The 20,205-nt window shown below is 31.4% G+C and overlaps 1 protein-coding gene across 4 annotated transcripts in view; it reads right to left on the bottom strand.

Moving 5' to 3' along the window:
* Nucleotides 1-20,205, bottom strand: part of Ascc3 (activating signal cointegrator 1 complex subunit 3) — a 382,235-nt gene that overhangs the window by 266,295 nt on the left and 95,735 nt on the right. For all 4 annotated transcript variants that reach the window (XR_006848984.2, XM_046430755.2, XM_046430758.2 and 1 more), the window contains exons 9-10: nucleotides 11,539-11,739; nucleotides 10,944-11,084 (exon numbers count right to left, since the gene is read on the bottom strand). Coding sequence is in view for 3 of the 4 variants with exons in the window: in XM_046430755.2 (XP_046286711.1) it covers nucleotides 10,944-11,084; nucleotides 11,539-11,739 (342 nt within the window). In the remaining variant the exon portion in view is untranslated. The remainder of the gene's footprint in view (nucleotides 1-10,943; nucleotides 11,085-11,538; nucleotides 11,740-20,205) is intronic.

Here is a 20,205-nt window from a genome sequence, read left to right as displayed (position 1 = left end):
CCTTTCCCAAATCTGACAAAAGAAAAATTTACAGAAAAAAAATCTGATACAATCAATAGATTCCAGAAGCTGAGGAAACACCAAACAGAGTAAGCACAAAGAAATCTATAATAAGGCACATCATACATAAACTTCTAGAAACTGATGGCAAAGAAAGGATCTTAAAAGCAGCCCAACAGAAACAACATATTACACATGAAAGAACAACAACTTTAATGGGGTGGGTTTCTTCTTAGAAACTATTAAGGCTCGAAAAAAGTGGCAGTGTATTTATCAAGGCCTGAAAGAAATGACTTACAACTCACAAACCTATTTCCAGAAAAAAAAAGTCCTTCAGGAATGAAGATGAAATAAAGACATTCTCAGATTTTATGCAGAAAGGTAGCAATAGTAAGTTATTCACACAATATACAAATATCCAGATAAAACTGCAACCTGAACACATGTAATATCTAATCCAATTCCATTTGCCCTAAGTACCATATATACATATTCTCAGAGAAATAATCAATTGACTCTATACTAAGAAAAAAACCCTTGAGACAAGCAAATGAAAGCAGCGTGACATCAACCTTGAGTGTGACCTGAGTTTATAAGCACAAATGCCACCCATACCCTCACAACCAAGGTTGATGGAGCTCTCTTTAGCAGAGTAAAACAAAATAAATTGGGGGTTCCCTTACCTGTTGCTCAGGCACTTAAGAGATTGAACATAATCACCTTCCATTCCCAATCAAAATAGAAATAAAATCAAAACCTTAAATAACCCAGCTCTACAACAACGACAACAACAAAAGCTGTGGAGATAAACAGCACCAACGCCAAGCAAGCAAATATAAAAAGAGAAGAAAAAATTAAAAATTCAGCAAATGTCTTGCTTTGACAGAGGACAGGAGAAATCATTATTCTAAAGTATATGACCAGTGTTTTATAACTTCAAAATTAATAGTAGATAACAATGAAATATAAGAAAAGATCCTTATCCTTATATAACATGGATCTGAAAAGTTAGATCCATGTTTTTACCAATGACAAATTACTGAATTTTTAAAAAATTGATCAAAATTACTTTTTGGCTGAACACCAAAAAAGTATTTGTTGTCTGTATTAACTATTTCTCCTGATAATAAATCTTAGAATTATATAATTATGTCTCATAAAAGAAAATTTTATATTCAAGTCTCAATAAAATCATAATTGCTACTAGACCTGATGGTCCCTCTTGAACCACAAAATAGATCACATCTCATATTACATTTAATTTATACAAGATTCCTAATAAGCTAGGTAGTTGGACTTAATTCAATAAGCAATAAAGAACCAATGAAAGTTTATGAGCAAGGAAATAATATGATCAGAGCAGCATGACAGAAAATTTGCAAATGAGATTAATTTGCCTTCCCATATTTAAAAGAAAAAAGGAGGGAGGGGGGTAATAGTACCCACACTGATAAAATCAGAGGAAAATTTAAAATATATTTAATTTAGTTAAATATTGGGAAACTTACCAAAAAATATAAAATGGAAATAATTTTAAAATCTATTAAAATTACAAATTTTATAAAAGTAGGAAAAGGAGGGTTAAAAATAAAACTTGAATGTGCGTTTTTTCCCACATGCTTTGCTTTACTCCCTGCTTTGTTCTTTCTATAGCCCAATCCAAAAGACCATGATAGCAGTCTTTCAGTCTGTTAGAATCTGTGAGATGGATAGAGGGAAAGGATAGAGGCTATTAACTATGTTGTTTCAGTTCTATAACAATTAGCATCCAATTAGTATTAGAGGAAGAAAATTAAAAAGCAAGCACAACATAGGACATTGTTTATAACTATTCCTGAGGCCAAGCACACGTCCCTACCCTTACAGTCAAAACTACTGACAAAGGAACTAGGACATATCTAGCAAAGGAAAAAAGTATGGGGACATATTCGTATACCTTTAAAATACATAAATATAAAGTCTTATTTTCTGCATCTGCAAAGTGAAGACACTCCTCAACAGGGATTTTGTGAGGATTGAGGGAGGACACACATGTATTTAGCATAGTGACTGGCTCATAAGTTGAATTTAAATGTTACTTTCCTTTTTCTTTACATAAATATTCTCTCATTAGCATTGGTAATATAGTTGGATATAGTACAAGAACAATCAAAATTTTATTTGATAGCGATCCAGATTTCTAAGACTACATAACACCCAAAAGTACAGACTGTGCACTAGGTACTATTTTATAAATATAAATGAATGGTACTAAAGGATTCTGTCCTATAGGTTTTAAAATTGATTTTGTAGAACATTTAAGATTTGGACAAATGGAAATGGACAAAGGAAGTTATTAAAAGGAGAAAATGTGTGAGAAAACTTATCAAAGAGCAATGTTCATTTGAGAAAATGTTATTTGAGCAATATTATTTTAGAAAAAAGAAAAATGGTCTGGCTGAAGTTTATATTAGGAAGCAGTCTAAAGATAAGGTTGACAAGCCGACTGGACTGAGATTTCAAAGAGCATCCAATGTCAGATATAAGGAACATCCTCTATAGTAGTGGTTCTCAAAATATTTTTACTTAGGGATTCCTTTATACTCTTTCTTTTTTTTCACGATAACAGAACACAAAGTACTTGTTCTATAAGCTACAGCATTTATGACACCACACACAGTGTGCAGCCTCTGAAAAAAACCCTACTGTGAGACAGTGATAGTAAAAGATAACAACATCACAGTGCTGAGGATACAGCTCAGTAGTAGAGAGGGCTTGCCTAGCATGCACAAGGCCCTGGATTCAATCACCAGTAGCACACAAAAAGAAAACAACACTATAAAAATTGGTTTTTAACTGTAGAATCTCTTGAATTCAACTACAGAAACTTTGGACACTTCAGACCACATTTCAACTACTGTTGCTTTACAACAATGGGGATGACTAAATCAATGAAGGTATTATGTTTGTTTTAATGAGTTTCTTAATGGTGTGAAGAAAGACTAAAGCAAGAAGATATAGTAGAATAACCCTGGTCTTGAAGCAGCAGTGAAACAAAAATGTCCAGTTAAACTTAGCATTTCTAAAAAAAATTTCTTAGAGCTATACTTGCAAGCAATAAGAGGAAAATAAAGTATTTTAGCATTTCTTCAGTTGGCACACTTTACACAAACCAGGACGAAAACCTCAATTTTTTTTTAAGTAAAATATATTGTAGGTTCAATATCAAGACAATTCAGAATGATTCCAATTTTAGGAAATTTTATTTGGAATAAAGATGACTTAATAAATACCAATTCCAAACACATATGCCTTTAAAAATAATCATGAAATAAACATAAAACTCTACAAAATTATGCATCAGACTGATATGTGATTTTGAGATAATGATGTCTGTAATTAGGTTTAGCTAGTTCTAAAAGAAAGACTTAAAACCAATCATAGCCAGGTGTGTTATACACCTGAAATCTTAAGAGACTCAGGAGGTTGAGGCAGAAGGATAGCAATCTGGAGGTCATCCTGGGCAATTTAGACTGTCTCAACATCACAAGGTAGCTCAGTGGTAGAGAATGTACTTGGGTTCAATAAAGAAATAAAATGAAATCAAACATAAACTTACTTTAACAAAAATATGAACAAACTTAAAATTCTAATGTATCCATAAATGATATACACATCTATAAAACTCTCTTCTTTTTATTGTATGTACTGAAAATTTTAAACAAAATTCAGTTCCTTGTGTTAAGTGTATACATTATATGAAAAGAATAAAAATTTGTTAATAAAAAGAATATAATTGTTACCTTTGCTATCAAGTGATAATTGAATGGATTCTTTGACAAAACCAATTTAAACTATTTCAAGGAAAAGCCTGGATAGCATCAAACTTGAATTTCAAGAGAATATTAAAAATGTATTTATCTACCAGATTTGAGAAAATCCTTTTAATTCAAAGGCATTTAAACAAATTATTAAAATATTCCTAGGCAGAGGCTGATTTAAATTATGAACAATAAAGGCATTTTGAACTTAATATAGTGACTATAAGTATTGATTTTTAGAAAAACAAATTTGGAAAAGATTCTATACAAATATTATTTTTAAATGTATGGGGTTATAATATAAAAAGAGCAGCAATATTTTAAAAATATACTTCCTGCCGTCACTGCTAGTAAAAGAAAAAAATGTTTTTTAAATACTTAAAAATTCAATAATAACTATATTAGGAAATTAATACCAGTAAAGAAGAGGAGCAAAATGGTATTATGAACCTTTACAGGTTCAACATTGAATACAATTTAAAATTTTTTCAATTATACAGGAGATGAGTTTCATTGTAGCATATTCCTACATGCATATAACATAATTTGATCCCATTCACTTCCAAAACCTCTTTCACCCTCCACTTTCCTCTCTTCCTTACTGATTCTCTTTGTGTATACTAATAGTATTCATGATCTTTTTCCCCCTTTCCCCTCTAATTTCCACATATGTAAGAAAATGTACTATTTGTCTTTGTGAGGCTGGCATATTAAACTTAACTGGAAACTCTGCATTTCCATTGTCCTATAAATGACATAATTTTGTTCTTCTTTACGGTTGAATAATTCTTCATTGTGTGTATTATTGTTGTTATTTTGCTTTATTTATATATTTGTTGACAGACACGTAGGCTGATTACATAATGTGGCTACTGTAAATTGTGCTGTGATAAAGATGGGTATGCATGTATTGTATGCTGACTTTAAATCTTTTAAATAAATGCTGAGGAGTGATACATAGCTGGATCATATGGTAATTCTACTTAATTTCTTGAGGAACCTCCATACTGATTTCCATAGTGGTTTTATTTACATCCCCATTAACTGTGTATAAAAGTTCCTTCGTCCATGTTCTTTCCCAGCTTTTATTGTTGTTTGTATTCTTGATGGTTGCTATTCTAACTTAAGTGAGATGGAATATAATTTTGATTTGGATTTTGCTGATGCATAAATAGGGTAGATATTTTTCCCACAGTTGCTGGTCATTTGTACTACTTCTTTTGAGAAGTGATATTCAATTCATTTTCCCATTTATTGAATGAGTTAGTTGATATTTTTGTTGAATATTCTGTATTTCTTTCTATAGTCTGGATATTAATCCTGTTGGAAAAGCAGCTGGCAAAGATTTTCTCTTTCTGAAGGCTGTCTTTTAAAACTATTGTTTCATTTGCTGTGCAGAAACTTTTTAATTTGATGCCACCCCCTTTATTTGTTCTTTCTCTTTATTTCCTGAGCTCCAGGGATCCTATTCAAGAAGCTCTGCCTTCAACAAAATGTTGAAGTGTTTCCCCATTTTTTTATCCAAACATTTACAGAGTTTCTGGTCTTATACATAGGTCTTTAATTTACATTGACTTTATTTTGTACAGGGTGAGTTTTAAAGATCTTTTCTTCTACATATGGATATCCAGTTTTCCCAGTACCATGTGTTAAAGAGGCTGTTTTATCCAACTTATATTTTTGGTACTTTTGTTAAGAATCAGATGACTATATCAGTGTGGGAAGTATGGCTTTAAGTTCCACTTATATCACATTTCACACAACTTTGAGAAACATCAATTTTATACTAAGAGCAAAGAAAGGGAGAAAAGAAAATAGAGTTCTCAAGTTATCCCTAAATATGCTTCTATATTTTAATATCTATTTGTGTGTTCAGGACACTACTTGGCAACACTTCTACCATCAATTCCTAAATATAAGTATGGAATGAGCATATGATAATTACCTGTGCCTTTTCTTTTTCCTTAAAAATAAAAGCTGTTTCATAGCTCCACTGAAATTTTTCTTTCAAAGTCTCTTTTTAAAATATAAAACCATTTGTCAATTATTGATTAAAAAAAACTGTCAGTGACAGAATCTAAATATTATTTAATATACTCCACCACACTATTTCATTAAATAAATGAATACAATAATAACCAGAGCCAAGTCTCTCAATAATATTACTTTAATTAATTCTATTACATAGGTGTCTGATTTTCACTAACAAATCTTTAAACTCTACTATTATTTATTACATATCAGATAATATTTAAAATATTTAATAATCACAGGGACAGGCAATTGTTCACCAGGAAAGTGGTTGGCAGGGATGCTGGGCTGGAGACCAGGACAGTCCCTCATTCCAATCTTAGACCATAATTGATGCTAAATAATACAGAAGTCTACAGTGGTACAGAAAAGAAGAGTCTGGTGATTGGTGAGGGAACTCATCAGTAAGTACAGATGCATAGTGGTATCAAAGGCCTCCTACTGTGCCTAAAAGTAACCTTTTGGTTGCTGAGTTATGAGTAGGTAGGAGATGTACTTGGAATGCTCTTGGCACTATGCATTTACTAACCATTCAATAGTGTTTTTAAAAATCTTAACTAGTATGGACATGTATCTATATACCAGAAGTATATGAATCATAAAGAAAAGCAACAAATACTATCATCATCGATGTGACAGAATTTTATTTTACAATCTAGAGTTAAAAAGTTTTTCAATTTACCATCCTGAAAGCAAAAGCTGTTGACAGTTTAGTAAACTAAAGCCTTCACTATCTCTTCGTCTTGGAAAACTTTCCAAACTTTCAAAAGTACTTAATGAGAAAAAAATTGAAAGCCCAAACCCTCTCATTATTAGTCATGACCTATAAATGGTGGCAATTTTGCTTTTTCTTTATAAAATTACCACACCTTTATTTTAAATGAATTATCCCATACATTCATCATATATTGTAATGAACTGAAGTGAAAACTAACATCCATAGATATTTCTCCCCTTATAAATACAAGCCATCATTTTACTAAGTTTCTTTCAAATAATACCAAACTCTTTTAGTACACTGGTTTTCTTTAAAACACCCACACAAACAAAAACCTGTGGCTAGAAAAGATGGGAAGATGAAATGTATTCATAAAAACTTATAACAGACTGTGTAATAAGAAAATCTGGAATCTTAATTCTATCCCCGTGATACTGGAAATGAGACCTCAGAAATTACTGTTGCCCTGTAAGCCTCAGTTTCCTCTACTGTTCCTCAACAGAACTACAATATTAGATTGCCAAAGCAAGCAATGTGATTGCAGCATAGCAATAGCAGGTGACATAAATTTGTGTCTCTTTTGTCTTGCTTCTACTGAAAAAAACAGATAATTGAATGATAGGTTATGAAGCTACCATATTGCAGAAAAATAACTATGCTGAATAAAAAACTAACACTTAATGTAATGCTAAAATCATTGTTTATTTTTTTACAGCATAAAAAAATAACACGCTCTTGTAGCAGAAAAGGTAAAAAAATAAAACACAAAAAAATATTTATAATTTCTTCATAATTGTACAACCAGAACTAACCAGTATAAGTAGCTTATCTGGTTAGTATATATGACATACAATTGAATTCAACAGTATATAATGTTGCTACTTACATTTTTTACCCTCAAATTTATACTTTTAAGCCAGAAAACATAATCCTCTATTTGTTGCTAATGATAGTGAAGCCAAGTCCTTGTCCCAGAGTGGCAGGGTGCACCCAGGCATGCTGAAGTGCAGGAGGTGAGCACAGGTCCAGGCCAAGTGGAGCCTACCATCCCAGTGTGGGCCTAAGGCACAGTGAGTCAAAGCCAAGTAAGTCAGGGCATGTCGATCTGTCTTACCCAGGCAACCCAGGCAGGGCCAGTACAGATGTCTGCTCCACGTAGCACCCACAAACCCCAAGCATTCACAATATGCTGACCTCAATCTCCTGCTTTCTGACAACAGTACAAGTAGGGGCAGACCCCAACGAAGACTGCAGGAAAGTTACTTAAGGGCTAACCAATAGTGTTGATACTTTTTAAGACCTGTTTAGCATAAATTTGGATCAACACTGTTGACCCAAGAACTATATAAATCTCTAGGCTAACACTGGCAACACCTATCAGGTCCCCTCTACCCACAAGAGTTCTGCTTCTTTTTTTCACACTTGAATAAATCCTACTCTTTTACACTCACTCTTCCTTATAGGGGAATTTCATTCTTTGAATTCATGACACAAGAACCAGAAAGAAACTGGCAGTGAGCTACTGGAGTCTGATGCAACATTGGAGAGGAAAACCCATTTAAAAGCTGCAACTGGCCACTCTCTGGCTTTGCTGGCTGTGAATCTAGAACCTGAAGCCAGTAGGTATTCCCTGCTGTGAATAGCTGCTAACACTAAAATGGGCTTTGTTGGTTGCAGAGGCCTACAGCTTATTCAGACTCCACCTACCAGTAGAACAGAGACTCTAGTTTCATCTCAAACCCTAGTTTCAGTACTAGGGATTGAACCCAGGGCTTCACACATAAGCACTCTATCACTGAGTTACATCCTCAGCTCTTTATATGTTATTCTAAGACAGGGAATAAGTTGCCTAGGCTTATCCTGAAATTGAGATCCTCCTGCGATAGCCTCCTTAGAAGATAGGATTACAAATATGTGTCATTGCACCTGGCAGAAAACAGCATTTTTCAGGAATAAATATTTTATCAAGGGCAATACATATTGTGTAACTAGTCTACTAATCATAGAAATTTTAAATTTTCCCAATCTTTTATTATGCTTTTTTAAAAATCTTAAAATTAACATGACTGTATATATAAATCCTGTGATCTGCTTTTTTCCCAAGAGGGTCTATAAGAGGCAAACTTAAGGAAACCCAGTAAAATTGACCGAAGTATTGATTATACTGCACTCTATCTTTATTAACTCCAAAATAAATTTAACTGAAACCTGGTTTCCATTTTTGTCATGTGTTCAGAGATTGTAGCACCACAACCTATAGTTGTGCTACAATAGTTGTGCCAGAAACTGTGAATTTGATCGTCTTGGTCAGCTCAGGCTGCTACTACATCGAAATAAAATAAACTGGGTGACTTAAACAATAGACATTTATTTCTCACAGATCTAGACACTGATTTGAAAGATCAAGGTGCTCGCAGATCTAATGTCTCATGAATCCTAGCTTTCTGGCTTGCAGGCAGACACCTTCTCACTATATGATCAGGAGGCCTTTCCTTGGTGACTTGAAAGAAAGAGAGAAAAGGACAGAGATAGAGAGAGAAAGAGGAAGACAAAGGAAAAGTGACGGAAAGAGAAAGAGAGAAAGATCAATCTCCTTATAAGGGCACTAATCTCACCAAAGGCATCACCCTCTTGATTAAACTCAATTATTTTCCGAAGGTTCCACTTTCAAATACCATTACACTGTGGTATTTGGGATGAGGTACAAATATTCAACATATAAATATGACCTTATCTGGAAAAAGAAACTTTGCATGTATTTAATAATCAAGGTAAGGTTCTTGAGATCATCTTGAGATCATATTGATTAGGGTAGATAATGAAAAATTCACTGGTTAACATGAGAAGAAAGAGTAAGAGAAAAGACAAACAAAGGAAAAAAGCCATGTAAAGATAAATGCAGAAAACATAGTGAGATGTACACAAGCCAAGAAATACCAAGGGTTGTCAAGGATTTCTAGTAACCACCAAAAGTTAAAGGCTCAGGCTCTTTCAGAGCCTCTGGAAGGAATCAACTCTGATGACACATTTACTGTATACTTCTGAACTCCAGTTTTGAGAGAGGATGAAGTTTTTGTTATTTTAAAATACCAAAATACATACTATTTTTCTATAGCAGCCCTAGGAATGTAATTCACCCCCAATTACATTTAAGATTAACATCATCCACTGTTTGCAAAGTTGTTTCATCTATTTTTATCAAACTTTTCTGAATTGCCTTATTAATATTTGGTCATCCAACTAGGCATAATCACAGTGCATGCCTGTAATCTCAGCAAGTTGGGTGGCTTGGGCAGGAGAATCAATAGTTTGAAACCAGCCTCTTCAATTTAGTGAGATCCTCAGCAACTGAGAAAGGTCCCATCTCAAAATAAAAAATAAAAAAGGATTGAGAATGTAGATCAGTGGTAAATAGCCAGGTTCAATCTCTAGTAGAAAATTTAAATAGTTGGTCATGCATTATTTTATGATTATCACCATACTTATGTTATATTAATGGAAAATAATAATCTAGCTGTAGTCCTATTATATTTTTTCCCACTTAGTCATAATAATATCTTAAATGCAGGAAGTATATCTTTTTTTTTTTTTTTTAATGGTACTGGGTACTAAACCCATAAGTACTCTACTACTGAGTTACACCCTCAGAGCCCCCAGCTTTTTTCATTTTTTTTTTTTTCCCAGACAGGAAGGATCTCACTAAGTTGCCCAGGCTAGCCTTGAACTTCTAATCCTTCTGCCTCAGATTTCAGGTATGCACCCCAATGTCTGGCCAAGAACTATGTCTTAAATGTTTTTGCTTTAAGCCATTTCACCTAATATGGTGCCATATATAAAGAGCATAATTCAATAACTTTCCATTGATAAAGTAAAGAATGATTGGGGCTTGGGTTGTAGCTTAGCAATAGAGTGCAAGGCACTAGGTTCGATCCTCAGAACAACAGATGGATAAATAAATAAAGGTGTTGTGTTCAACTTCAACTAAAAATATTTTTTAAAAAATGAATAATTAATTTTTCATTATATATTAAGCTAACCTTATTAAATGGCTTAGAATACTAGAGGAATCATTTTAAAATCTTAACCAACCATATTCCCATTCCCTAATGGTTTAAAAAAACAATATTTAATATTAGCAGACCTAAAATTTATGCTTGGAAATTAATAATATTCAAAACACAGTGAGTATCACCAAAGTTAGAAAGGATATAAGTCAAAGCACCAGCAAAACTTCTTCTGTAGTGCAGATTTAATATGTGGTTACAAATAAAAGTAGTTCATTACATTATGTTTGTATTATATACTATAGTTTCTTAAAATATAGTTGTTAAATAATTTTCACAATTACCTAAAAAAAGTACTAAGTAAAAAAAAAATCTAGGTAAATAACATACCTGAGTTCGTAAAATTTCATTTTTTGACAACTGCATATCACCAGTCAATTCTTTCACAATGATACCCAGTGGCTCTAGACGTTTGCTGAAGTAATTTGTCATTTCAGCTGCCAAGGCTTTCATTGGAGCAACATATACAATCTGTATCAAAGGAACACTAGCTTGATGAATGAGCAAAAACTACAATGTCATTTGCTTCACAGTAGCCAATATAAGTCACAATTTATTGTGAAATGATTCCAGCTACTTCCTGTGAGAAAAAAATCTTAATAGTGATATATGAAAAGTATTATCTTTGTTGGATAAGTGGGTAGCTATTTAAAGGACAACAGAATTTGTTTACATAGTTTTATCATTTGGAAAATTGGTTCTGCTTCAAAGCTAATGTATTTTCATAGCTTTTCACAAGGGTAATAGGATTTTCATAAAACAAATAGGGACTGCCTTAATAATGAAATAACTTAAGCAGTATTAGTTGTGTGACTTCAAGTACAATAAATATCCTAAAGAACTTCCAGATTTCATTTAACATATATAACTACAAGTTTATTTTAATTTTCAGGATTTAAAAAGCTATTGTTTGTTATTTACTTACCTTAAATTCATTCTTTTTGATAACACCTTGTTGAAAATGTTGGCGAATTTCATGCAAGACTGTAAGCATTGCAATATTGGTCTTTCCAGCTCCAGTAGGGGCACAAATCAACATGTTCTCATTGGTGTTGTAGGCAGTCTCAAATACTATTGACTGAATTCTGTTAAGTCTCCTCATTCCTTTAAAAGCCAACTGTCCAATCTAAAAACAAAAAAGCATCATTCATTATAAACTATGATAATGTGAAGAACTCATACAAAACATAAAACACAAACATTAATTCTCTTTGAGTTTTAAAAAAAGAATTTGTTCAGTTTCTAGTACATCCTATTTTTGAACTTACGACAAATTGTGAAAATACAACTGTTGCCCAATTCTAATGCATTTGGAAATGACAACTTAATAAATATGAAATGAGACTACACTGGCATTTTTGTACACACAATATGTAAGTACAAAACAATGATAAATTAATAATGTATCAAAGTAAAATTAAGTGAAGATATTTTAAAGTTCAAGTTTATTTAGAAATTTCATGATAATGTTCTACTTTATTTAATTTGAAAATGACTAGTGATAGAGCAAACAAAAAACTTCCTGGAGATATAAATAAATGGGAAATTCTATTTCAATATTTTATAAAAAATGTTTTTTTTAAAGTTTTTAAAAACAAAGCAGTAATATTACGAACAACAGTCAAAGATTTACGTATTACATAAAGTTCATACTGCAGCAAATGCAGTTGTAGGCACTTCGCTATTATTTCTTCATTTAATCCTCAAAAAATTATATGATATGTTATAATATGTCCTCTTAACAGAAAACACTAACACATAGCTTGGTAAAATAATTTTTCCTTAAGTCTTCCTATGAGAAGAATCCTAAGTGACGAAAACTAAAATGTCTAAGAGTAAACAAAATGGGGGTTGAGATTAATCACAGGAAACTAGAATGACATAAATGTCAGAAAAAAATAAATTTTGAAGCCAAGAATATTGCCAGCAATAACGAAATTCATTTCATAATTACAAAGAGATGAATTAATCACCAGGATATTAAATCTCAAATATTTACATATTTAAAAATAGGTCTTAAAAATAATAAAGCAAAAACAGTAGACATGCAAAGAAAAATAGAAAAATCCACCAGCACAGTAAAATATTTCATTGTCCCTCTCCAAAAGTTGTAGAAAAAATATTGCTGATATGAAAACCAGCAAGGTTACAGTAAACCAAACAGTACTATCAACCAACTTCACCTGATTAAATTTATTCATCTAAAAATAGAATACACTTTCTTCCCCAATGTTATCGAACATTTGTGAAGATATAATATATACTGTTTCATAAAATATAAACATACCTGCATTGGTCTTGATAAACTGAAAAAGCAAATCTTATAAAATCTGCTCTCTGATCACAATGAAATTAAATTAGTTATCTTTAATAGAAAGTTTCTTAGAAAACATCCAAATACAGGTTAAGCATCCCTAATCTGAAAATCCAAAATGCTCACAAATCTAAAACTTTTTGAGTACCAATCTAAATGTATTCACATCAGGAAATCTGGTTTCATGCACAAAATTATTAAAACGTACAAAATTGTCTTCAGGCTATATATAAAGATGTATATGAAACATAAAGTGAATTTTGCCTTCAGTCTTACTTCCTATCCCCCAGTAATCTCATTATGCGTATGCTAATATTGTGAATTTTTCAAAAAATCTGAAATCTAAAAATATTTATACTCTCAACATTTTTGGATAGGATATTCAACCAATTAAAACTAAATGACTTACTTCCTAAATAAGGTATTAATGAAAAGAAATTCTAATGGGACATTAATAGATATTCTTAACTAAAGAAAATGAGAATTTCATATATATAAGTATTTACAGATGTTGGAAAAGCAATATCTAGCAGAAAATTTCTAGCAGTAACTTTCAATATTAAGAAGAAAAATTTCAAATAAATGGCTACTTTATCTTTCAAAGTAAAACTAGAAAAAGAAAAAAATAAAACAAAAGCAAATAGAATAAAAGAGATAATAAAGATGAATACAATAAACATAAAGGCAATTCTTCAAGATTAATAAAATTCATAAATCTCAAGTCAGACTGTTCAGGAGAAAAAAGGAGAGAAAACACAAATTGGCCCTGTCAAGAATGAAAAAGGTGGTATCACCACAGATGCTACAGAAAATTAAAGAGTGATTAAAAAAATATTAAAAACAATTTTATATCAAAAAGTCTGTGCAGATGAAATGAACATGAACAAATTAATAAACTGGACTTAAGCAAAATGAAAAACATGATTTTCAAGACACTGTTAAACAAAGAGAAGTCATATAATGGGATAAAAATCTTTGCAAAACATAAAGTCCTTGTATTCAGAATATATAATTTTCTAAATATAATAATCAGAAAACAGTGCAACTTCAAAAACAGACAAAATATATAAACAGTCATTTCACCAAGGAAAATATAAAGATGGCAAATAAGTGCACACACATATACAAAGATACTCAGCTGTTGAGAGCCACAGTTTAGTCAGAATGACGCCTGGCATTTTTGCCAGAGAGAATGGTTGAAAGGTGACCCTGCTCTGGGATTAGGGCGGCTCCAGGATTAGGGCGGATCCTGCTGCCTCCAGCCCCTGCTACTTTGGAGTTCCCACTGAGTTCTTGCTGGGTTCTGAGAGAATTGGCGCACAGAGCCTGGTGGAGGCAGTGTGTTCCCAGGAAGTGTGTGTAGAGTGCTGGTGAGAGTTCGGGGATAAAGGTTGCTGTTTGAACCTAATAGGCTGTGCGGTGGCTTGGTTATTTTGTGCCCAGCCAGACTGCGGCACTCAGCATCATTAGTCATTAAAAAAATGAATGTTGCAATAACAATTTGTACCTATTCAAATAGATTAAATCTTTAAAAGTGACAAAATTTTTTACTTTTAAAATTAAAAGCAAATTAAAAATGTTAATGAGGATTTGGAGAAACTGTAATTCACACAAACTGATGGCAGAGGTGTAAAATTACTTTGGAAAACAATTTGGTAATGCTTAAAAAGTTAAATAAACATATACCCAACATATATTCCAGCTATATCTCCTTTCTAAGATTTACTCAAGTGAAAGGAAATATATATGCAAACAAAAACAAAAATTTTATTTGTTACAGTACAAAACAAGAAAACAACTCACAGATCACTCAATAGCTGAAAAGATAACAAAATGTTACATATTCACTGACAGAATACCATACAGCCATAAAAAAAAAAATGAATTCTTGAGACCTGTAACGAAATACAGAAATCTCAAAACAATCCTGTTGAATGAAAGAGACCAGACAAAAATGGAATACATATTTTATTCACTGATATAAAAGTCTAGCACACATAATCAAATCTGTCCCAAAGAATGATTAGTAGATGTGGTAGGTAGCATTAAAGAAGAAGAGAGATTATGTGGACTAAAATCATCTTTTAGAAATGATGATTATAGATGGTCACTGTCTTGATTGTGGTGACAGTTTCACATGATAAATCAATATATATATATATATATATATATATATATATATAAAGTAGCCATATTATATTATATATATAATTGGACTAAAAACTTGTAATAAAAGTCTGTTAAATAACACAGCCATATCAATCATAGCCATTCTGACTGGAGTGAGATGAAATCTTAATATTAAGTTTTGATTTGCATTTCCCTGATTGCTGGAGATGTTAAACATTTTTTCATATATTTGTTGGGCCTTTGTTTTTCTTCTTTTGATAAGTTTCTCTTTAGTTTTTTTGCTCATTGATTGATTGGGTTAAGTTTTTTTTGTTAAGTTTTTTAAGGTCTTTGTATATTCTGGATATTAATCCCCTATTGGAGGAGTAGCTGGCAAAGATTTTTTTTTTTACCTATTCTGTAGGTTGTTTCTTTGTGTTCTTAATCATTTCTTTTTCTGTACAGAAGAAACTTTGTAGTTTGATGGCATCCTACTTATTGATTCTTAGTTTTAGTTTTTGTGCTTTGGAGATCTTGTTAAAGAAGTCAATGCCAGCACCTATATGATGGGATGGTACCCTATTGATGTTATTTGGAATTTTTTCTTAGTTTTGGTATGAATAATTTTGTGATGAATATTCTTAGACATACATAGTTTTGAGTATGTACAAATCTATTTTGGATAAATTCTACAACAGAAAAATTGCTAGGCCAAAAATTGTGTGTAGTTGCAAGATCAATATTTTCTGTTCCCAAATTAACACATTTTATGTGAAAGATTCGTTGGATTTAAATAAATAATTTCAAAATTTATTATTAAGGGTCATAATAGTCATATATAAACAGGGTTGTTTGAATGTTAGCTTCTAAGAGAAATGGGAGTCCCTTTAATCTTTTGAAATATGGTGAAATGTGATAGAAATAAATATAATGCTTACTTAAGAAATTGGAGGAAACCAGAAATTACTTTTGAATGTTCAAATGAATTATAATGAAGAGTTTCTTATGGTTAAGAAAGGTTTTCTATATAACATGAAGGAATAAAATTGTTCAGATGGTGGTGGGAAGAGTAATAACAAGGGCTCATGTTTTGAAGAGTCCTGCATACTGTGTCTGGAAGGATTCTATATGCTGTGTACCGTATTCAGTCAAAATTGGCAACGAGAAGACTTCGGAAAATTTCAAGCTAGAATGGAGTGATTAGATTTATAATTTAGAAACAGTAGTCTATTTGTTTCTGTTATTCTATTCTTTGATCCTGTTTCCTTTACTTTACTCTAGCTTTTGCATAGGAGAAAAAACATTCAACCTTTGAGTTTCTGAGTTTGACTCATTTCACTTGGCATGATATTCTCCATTTCCGTCAATTTACCAGCAAAGTTATACTTCCATCCTTCTTTATGACTGAGTAGAACTCCAGTGTGTGTGTGTGTATATCTATATCACAACTTCTTAATTCATCTATTGATAGGTATCTGGGTTAATTCCATAATTTAGCTATTGTGAATTGTGTTGTTATAAATATTGATGTGGCTATATCACTATAGTATGCCAATTTTAGATCTTTGTGGAAAAGTCGGGTAGCTGGGTGATATGGTGATTTGAATGGCTATGATCAACAATATGAACAACAATAAATACTGGTGAGGTTGTAAGGTGATTTCATCCATGGTTTCTTGAGGAATCTCTATACTGCTCCATCAAGAGTGGTTGTACTCGAATGTTGTCCCACTAACAATGTATGAGTGTATCTTTTTCCTTACAACCTCACCGCAGGACTGTTATGTTTTATCCAATACTGGAGGCAGAAGAAACAGGGAATAAGAATCTGTATTTGCTCATAGAAACTAGAAGAATACATAAAATTCAACATAGTAGTTATTATTGGGAGGGAGCAGCAGACCAGGGCAGACAGAAGACATCAATAAGAAACTTTCCACTAATATAAAGGATTCTGAAATATAAGTTTTCAAAAAGTAATATAAATGTAAATTTCAAAATGTAATATTTTCAGAAAGTTTTTGAAATGTAAGAGTTACACTATGCAATAAGAAAAAAAGAGACAAAGAATTACAATTGACATCATTAAAAATGGAGGAACTCAGGTATCCAATTTCAAAATGTGATATTGAATTTTAACCAAGTTATCTGATTTATAAAAGTAAATACAAAAATATAAAGTCAATAATACAAAATAGCTGACTTGCCTCTTTATTCATGATATGGAATACTATATCTTTACAAAATACCAAACTTCTAATTTCTACATCTTCTTGAAAAAACACTGAAAAATTACAACAATCTGTTTATTAAGACATGGAAGACTTTGCTTGGTCACTGTTATTTTCTAGTTTCTTAAGGGTCATGTATTTTAATGTCTCATGATAATAATTCATTTTGAACCAGACAACCTGGGTAGGGGAAATTAAATCTTAGTAACAAAACAGCTCAAGAGAGTAATCTACTATTAAATCCTTGAAGGAAATGAGATTGTAAAATTTTGTGAAAATCGAAAGTTATTTTCTAAAATGAAATGGTGACAAACTTTATTACATACAAAGAAAGCAATATGAAATACAGCTAGAATTAGAAATTGCAAACATAATTCATAATCCTTTTATTACTTAACTGAATCCATTTATACCATTTAAAACATTAACTGAAAAAATTCAACAAGTCTATAAGTACCAATTCATAAAAATTCCCTCATATTGAAAACAGTCAATCTAAGAAACACAATAAAAAAAATTAGCTAAATAAATAGGTTAGGTTGTCTACATTCTACTCCTTGAAAATGAATAGATAAATAAGGAGATTTTACACCCCTTTAAGAAAAAAACATGAGGAAAGAAAAATATAAACCATAAAGACATTTAAGAAGAATTTAAGGTATAATAGGAGTCAGAGTTTAACCTTTTCTTAGGAGAATAAGATGCCCTTTTTTCCTGGGAGAGTTATGATTTGAGCAATGGCTGAATGCTGAATAAAAACAAAGTTCTCATGGGGGAGATTTAAAAACACAAAACGTTGGCTGCCCAATCACAGCAATCTCAACAGATAAATCATCCAGAGTTCCTGCCAGCACATTTTTAACAATACTCTGAAACACCTTCACTACAGTGCTGCATCAATAGTCATATTAACAGTATATGTGATCATAGTAAAAAACATGTTTTAACCATAGATATGGGTTTGAGATATCTAGGTTTGCTTTGCTTGTCTTTAGATAGAGCCAACATAATGAGTGAGAGTTAGTTTCACAAAATCAGTGTTATAATTAAAGTACACAAAGGCTGCAAGCTGAAAACACATGGTAGCTATGAATTTGGTGTTTTCTATGATGTTAATACATTATTTTCATAAGATAGATGAACTAATTCTGGCTGTGTGTATACTGCATCTATCCCTTTAGGATTATTTAAATGTTGTAGCTTAAAATTATTTAATGGTATTACAGTCTAGTTGGCCAAAATTGTAGGATTTGCCTTCTGATAAACAGCTGTGTCTCTAATCATGGCAATTAATCTGAAGCAAAAGATCCTCTGTCAAATTCTGTTGAATCCCACAATGAAAATGTCATTTTTAGTTTCTTGGCTGATATTTGTGGTAATAATTCCTTTTAGCTCCGATTTTAACCTTTAAATCACTGCCACTATCCTGGCCAAAATCCTTAAAACTGGCAAAGTATTTTAGCACTTACATGGTCAAATCTACAAAATGTTACTCATGTTGAATTATGGGTAAGTTATTAATTTTTTATAATACATAGAACTTTAAAATTTCTCCAAAATAATTATATCAAGGATGTCATTTTATTATTTAATTGTTCTAATATCATTATTATTATTATTTTTTGCAGTGGTAGGATTGAACCCAGGGCCTCATGAAAACTTAGCAAGGATGTCATTTTAAATATGTATCGCCTTAAAATTTTAAAGAATTCTCACTATAACTCTCTTAAAGATATAAAACTATTTTCATTACCATTTAAGCCCAGAATATTTGAAACATTTATCAATTCAAGATAAGAATTTAATATCAACAATAAAAATCAAAAAGATCTATAAAGGAAAGTACTAACGACTTATTTAGAGCAACCTGATCTATACGTGTGTATGTGCATATGTGTGTATTTCAAAGTTTAACATACTGATTTCCTAAAAACAGAAATTTTAAAATACATATTTAAACTGGCCCCTTCAAAATATTTTAATATTTTAAATAACTAAGATAAAAATATAGAATTTTCATATCTATTTTATGGAAATAAACTAATGGCATTTATTTGAATGTGACAATGTGACATTAAATGAGTAAAACAACAAATATTTTCACCAAATCTTTTGCTCTGTCAAAAAAAGTTAGAACCTTGATATGAAAAACAATTTTAAGTCATTTTCTTTTTTAAATTGTACAAAGAGAGACAAAGTGAATATCTTTAAATCACAGAATTCCTGACTTTAAGAATAATCTTAAATAGATTTTAAGGTAGGATAACAAAAATTCAATGAGAGGAAAATGTTAAAATACATATAATATATATTTATACAAAAGTAGAAAATAAAAATTACCAAAATACACATTCCCATGTTATCATCATCATTATGCATCATAATCCTACCAAGGGCAGAATAAAAGTTCAACTAGAAAGAACATTTGGAATCTCATATCCAAATTTTGGATAAAATTTGTTAATATATTTTTCACTTTTACTCAACATCTTATAGATCTTGGTCAACAGAGAAGAATAAATAGAAGATTTCAAGATTAGAAAGCAAAAGACACAAAGCCATTGTTTACAGATCATATATGACTACAGAAAAAACTCAAGACTCTATAAGCAAATTTAGTAGCAATAATAAGATTACAGCTTAATCAGGCTGACACATACAAAATTAGATATCAAAAATTTCATGCACTAGCTAAAAGCTAAATCTATTGTTGAAAAATAGGTATAGGAACTAGAAATTAAATGGTACCTCAGAAAAATTTAACAGAAAAATACAAAACATTTATATTTTTGGCAGAACTTCAAATTAGTAAAATCACTTTGGAAAACAGTAATGGAGACTTCCCAAAAAACTAGGAATGGAATTACATATGACCTAGCTATCCTGCTCCTTGGTAGTTATCCAAAGAAACTAAAATCATCATACTATATTGATACAA

Source organism: Marmota monax, unplaced genomic scaffold (assembly GCF_021218885.2).
Source record: "Marmota monax isolate L192 unplaced genomic scaffold, Marmota_monax_Labrador192_F-V1.1 WCK01_AAM20220418_F8-fsc00013, whole genome shotgun sequence".
In the NCBI taxonomy this organism is placed as follows: domain Eukaryota; kingdom Metazoa; phylum Chordata; class Mammalia; order Rodentia; family Sciuridae; genus Marmota; species Marmota monax.
The sequence above is the reverse complement of the archived record's forward strand: the minus strand, read 5'-3'. Positions and strand labels throughout refer to the sequence as shown.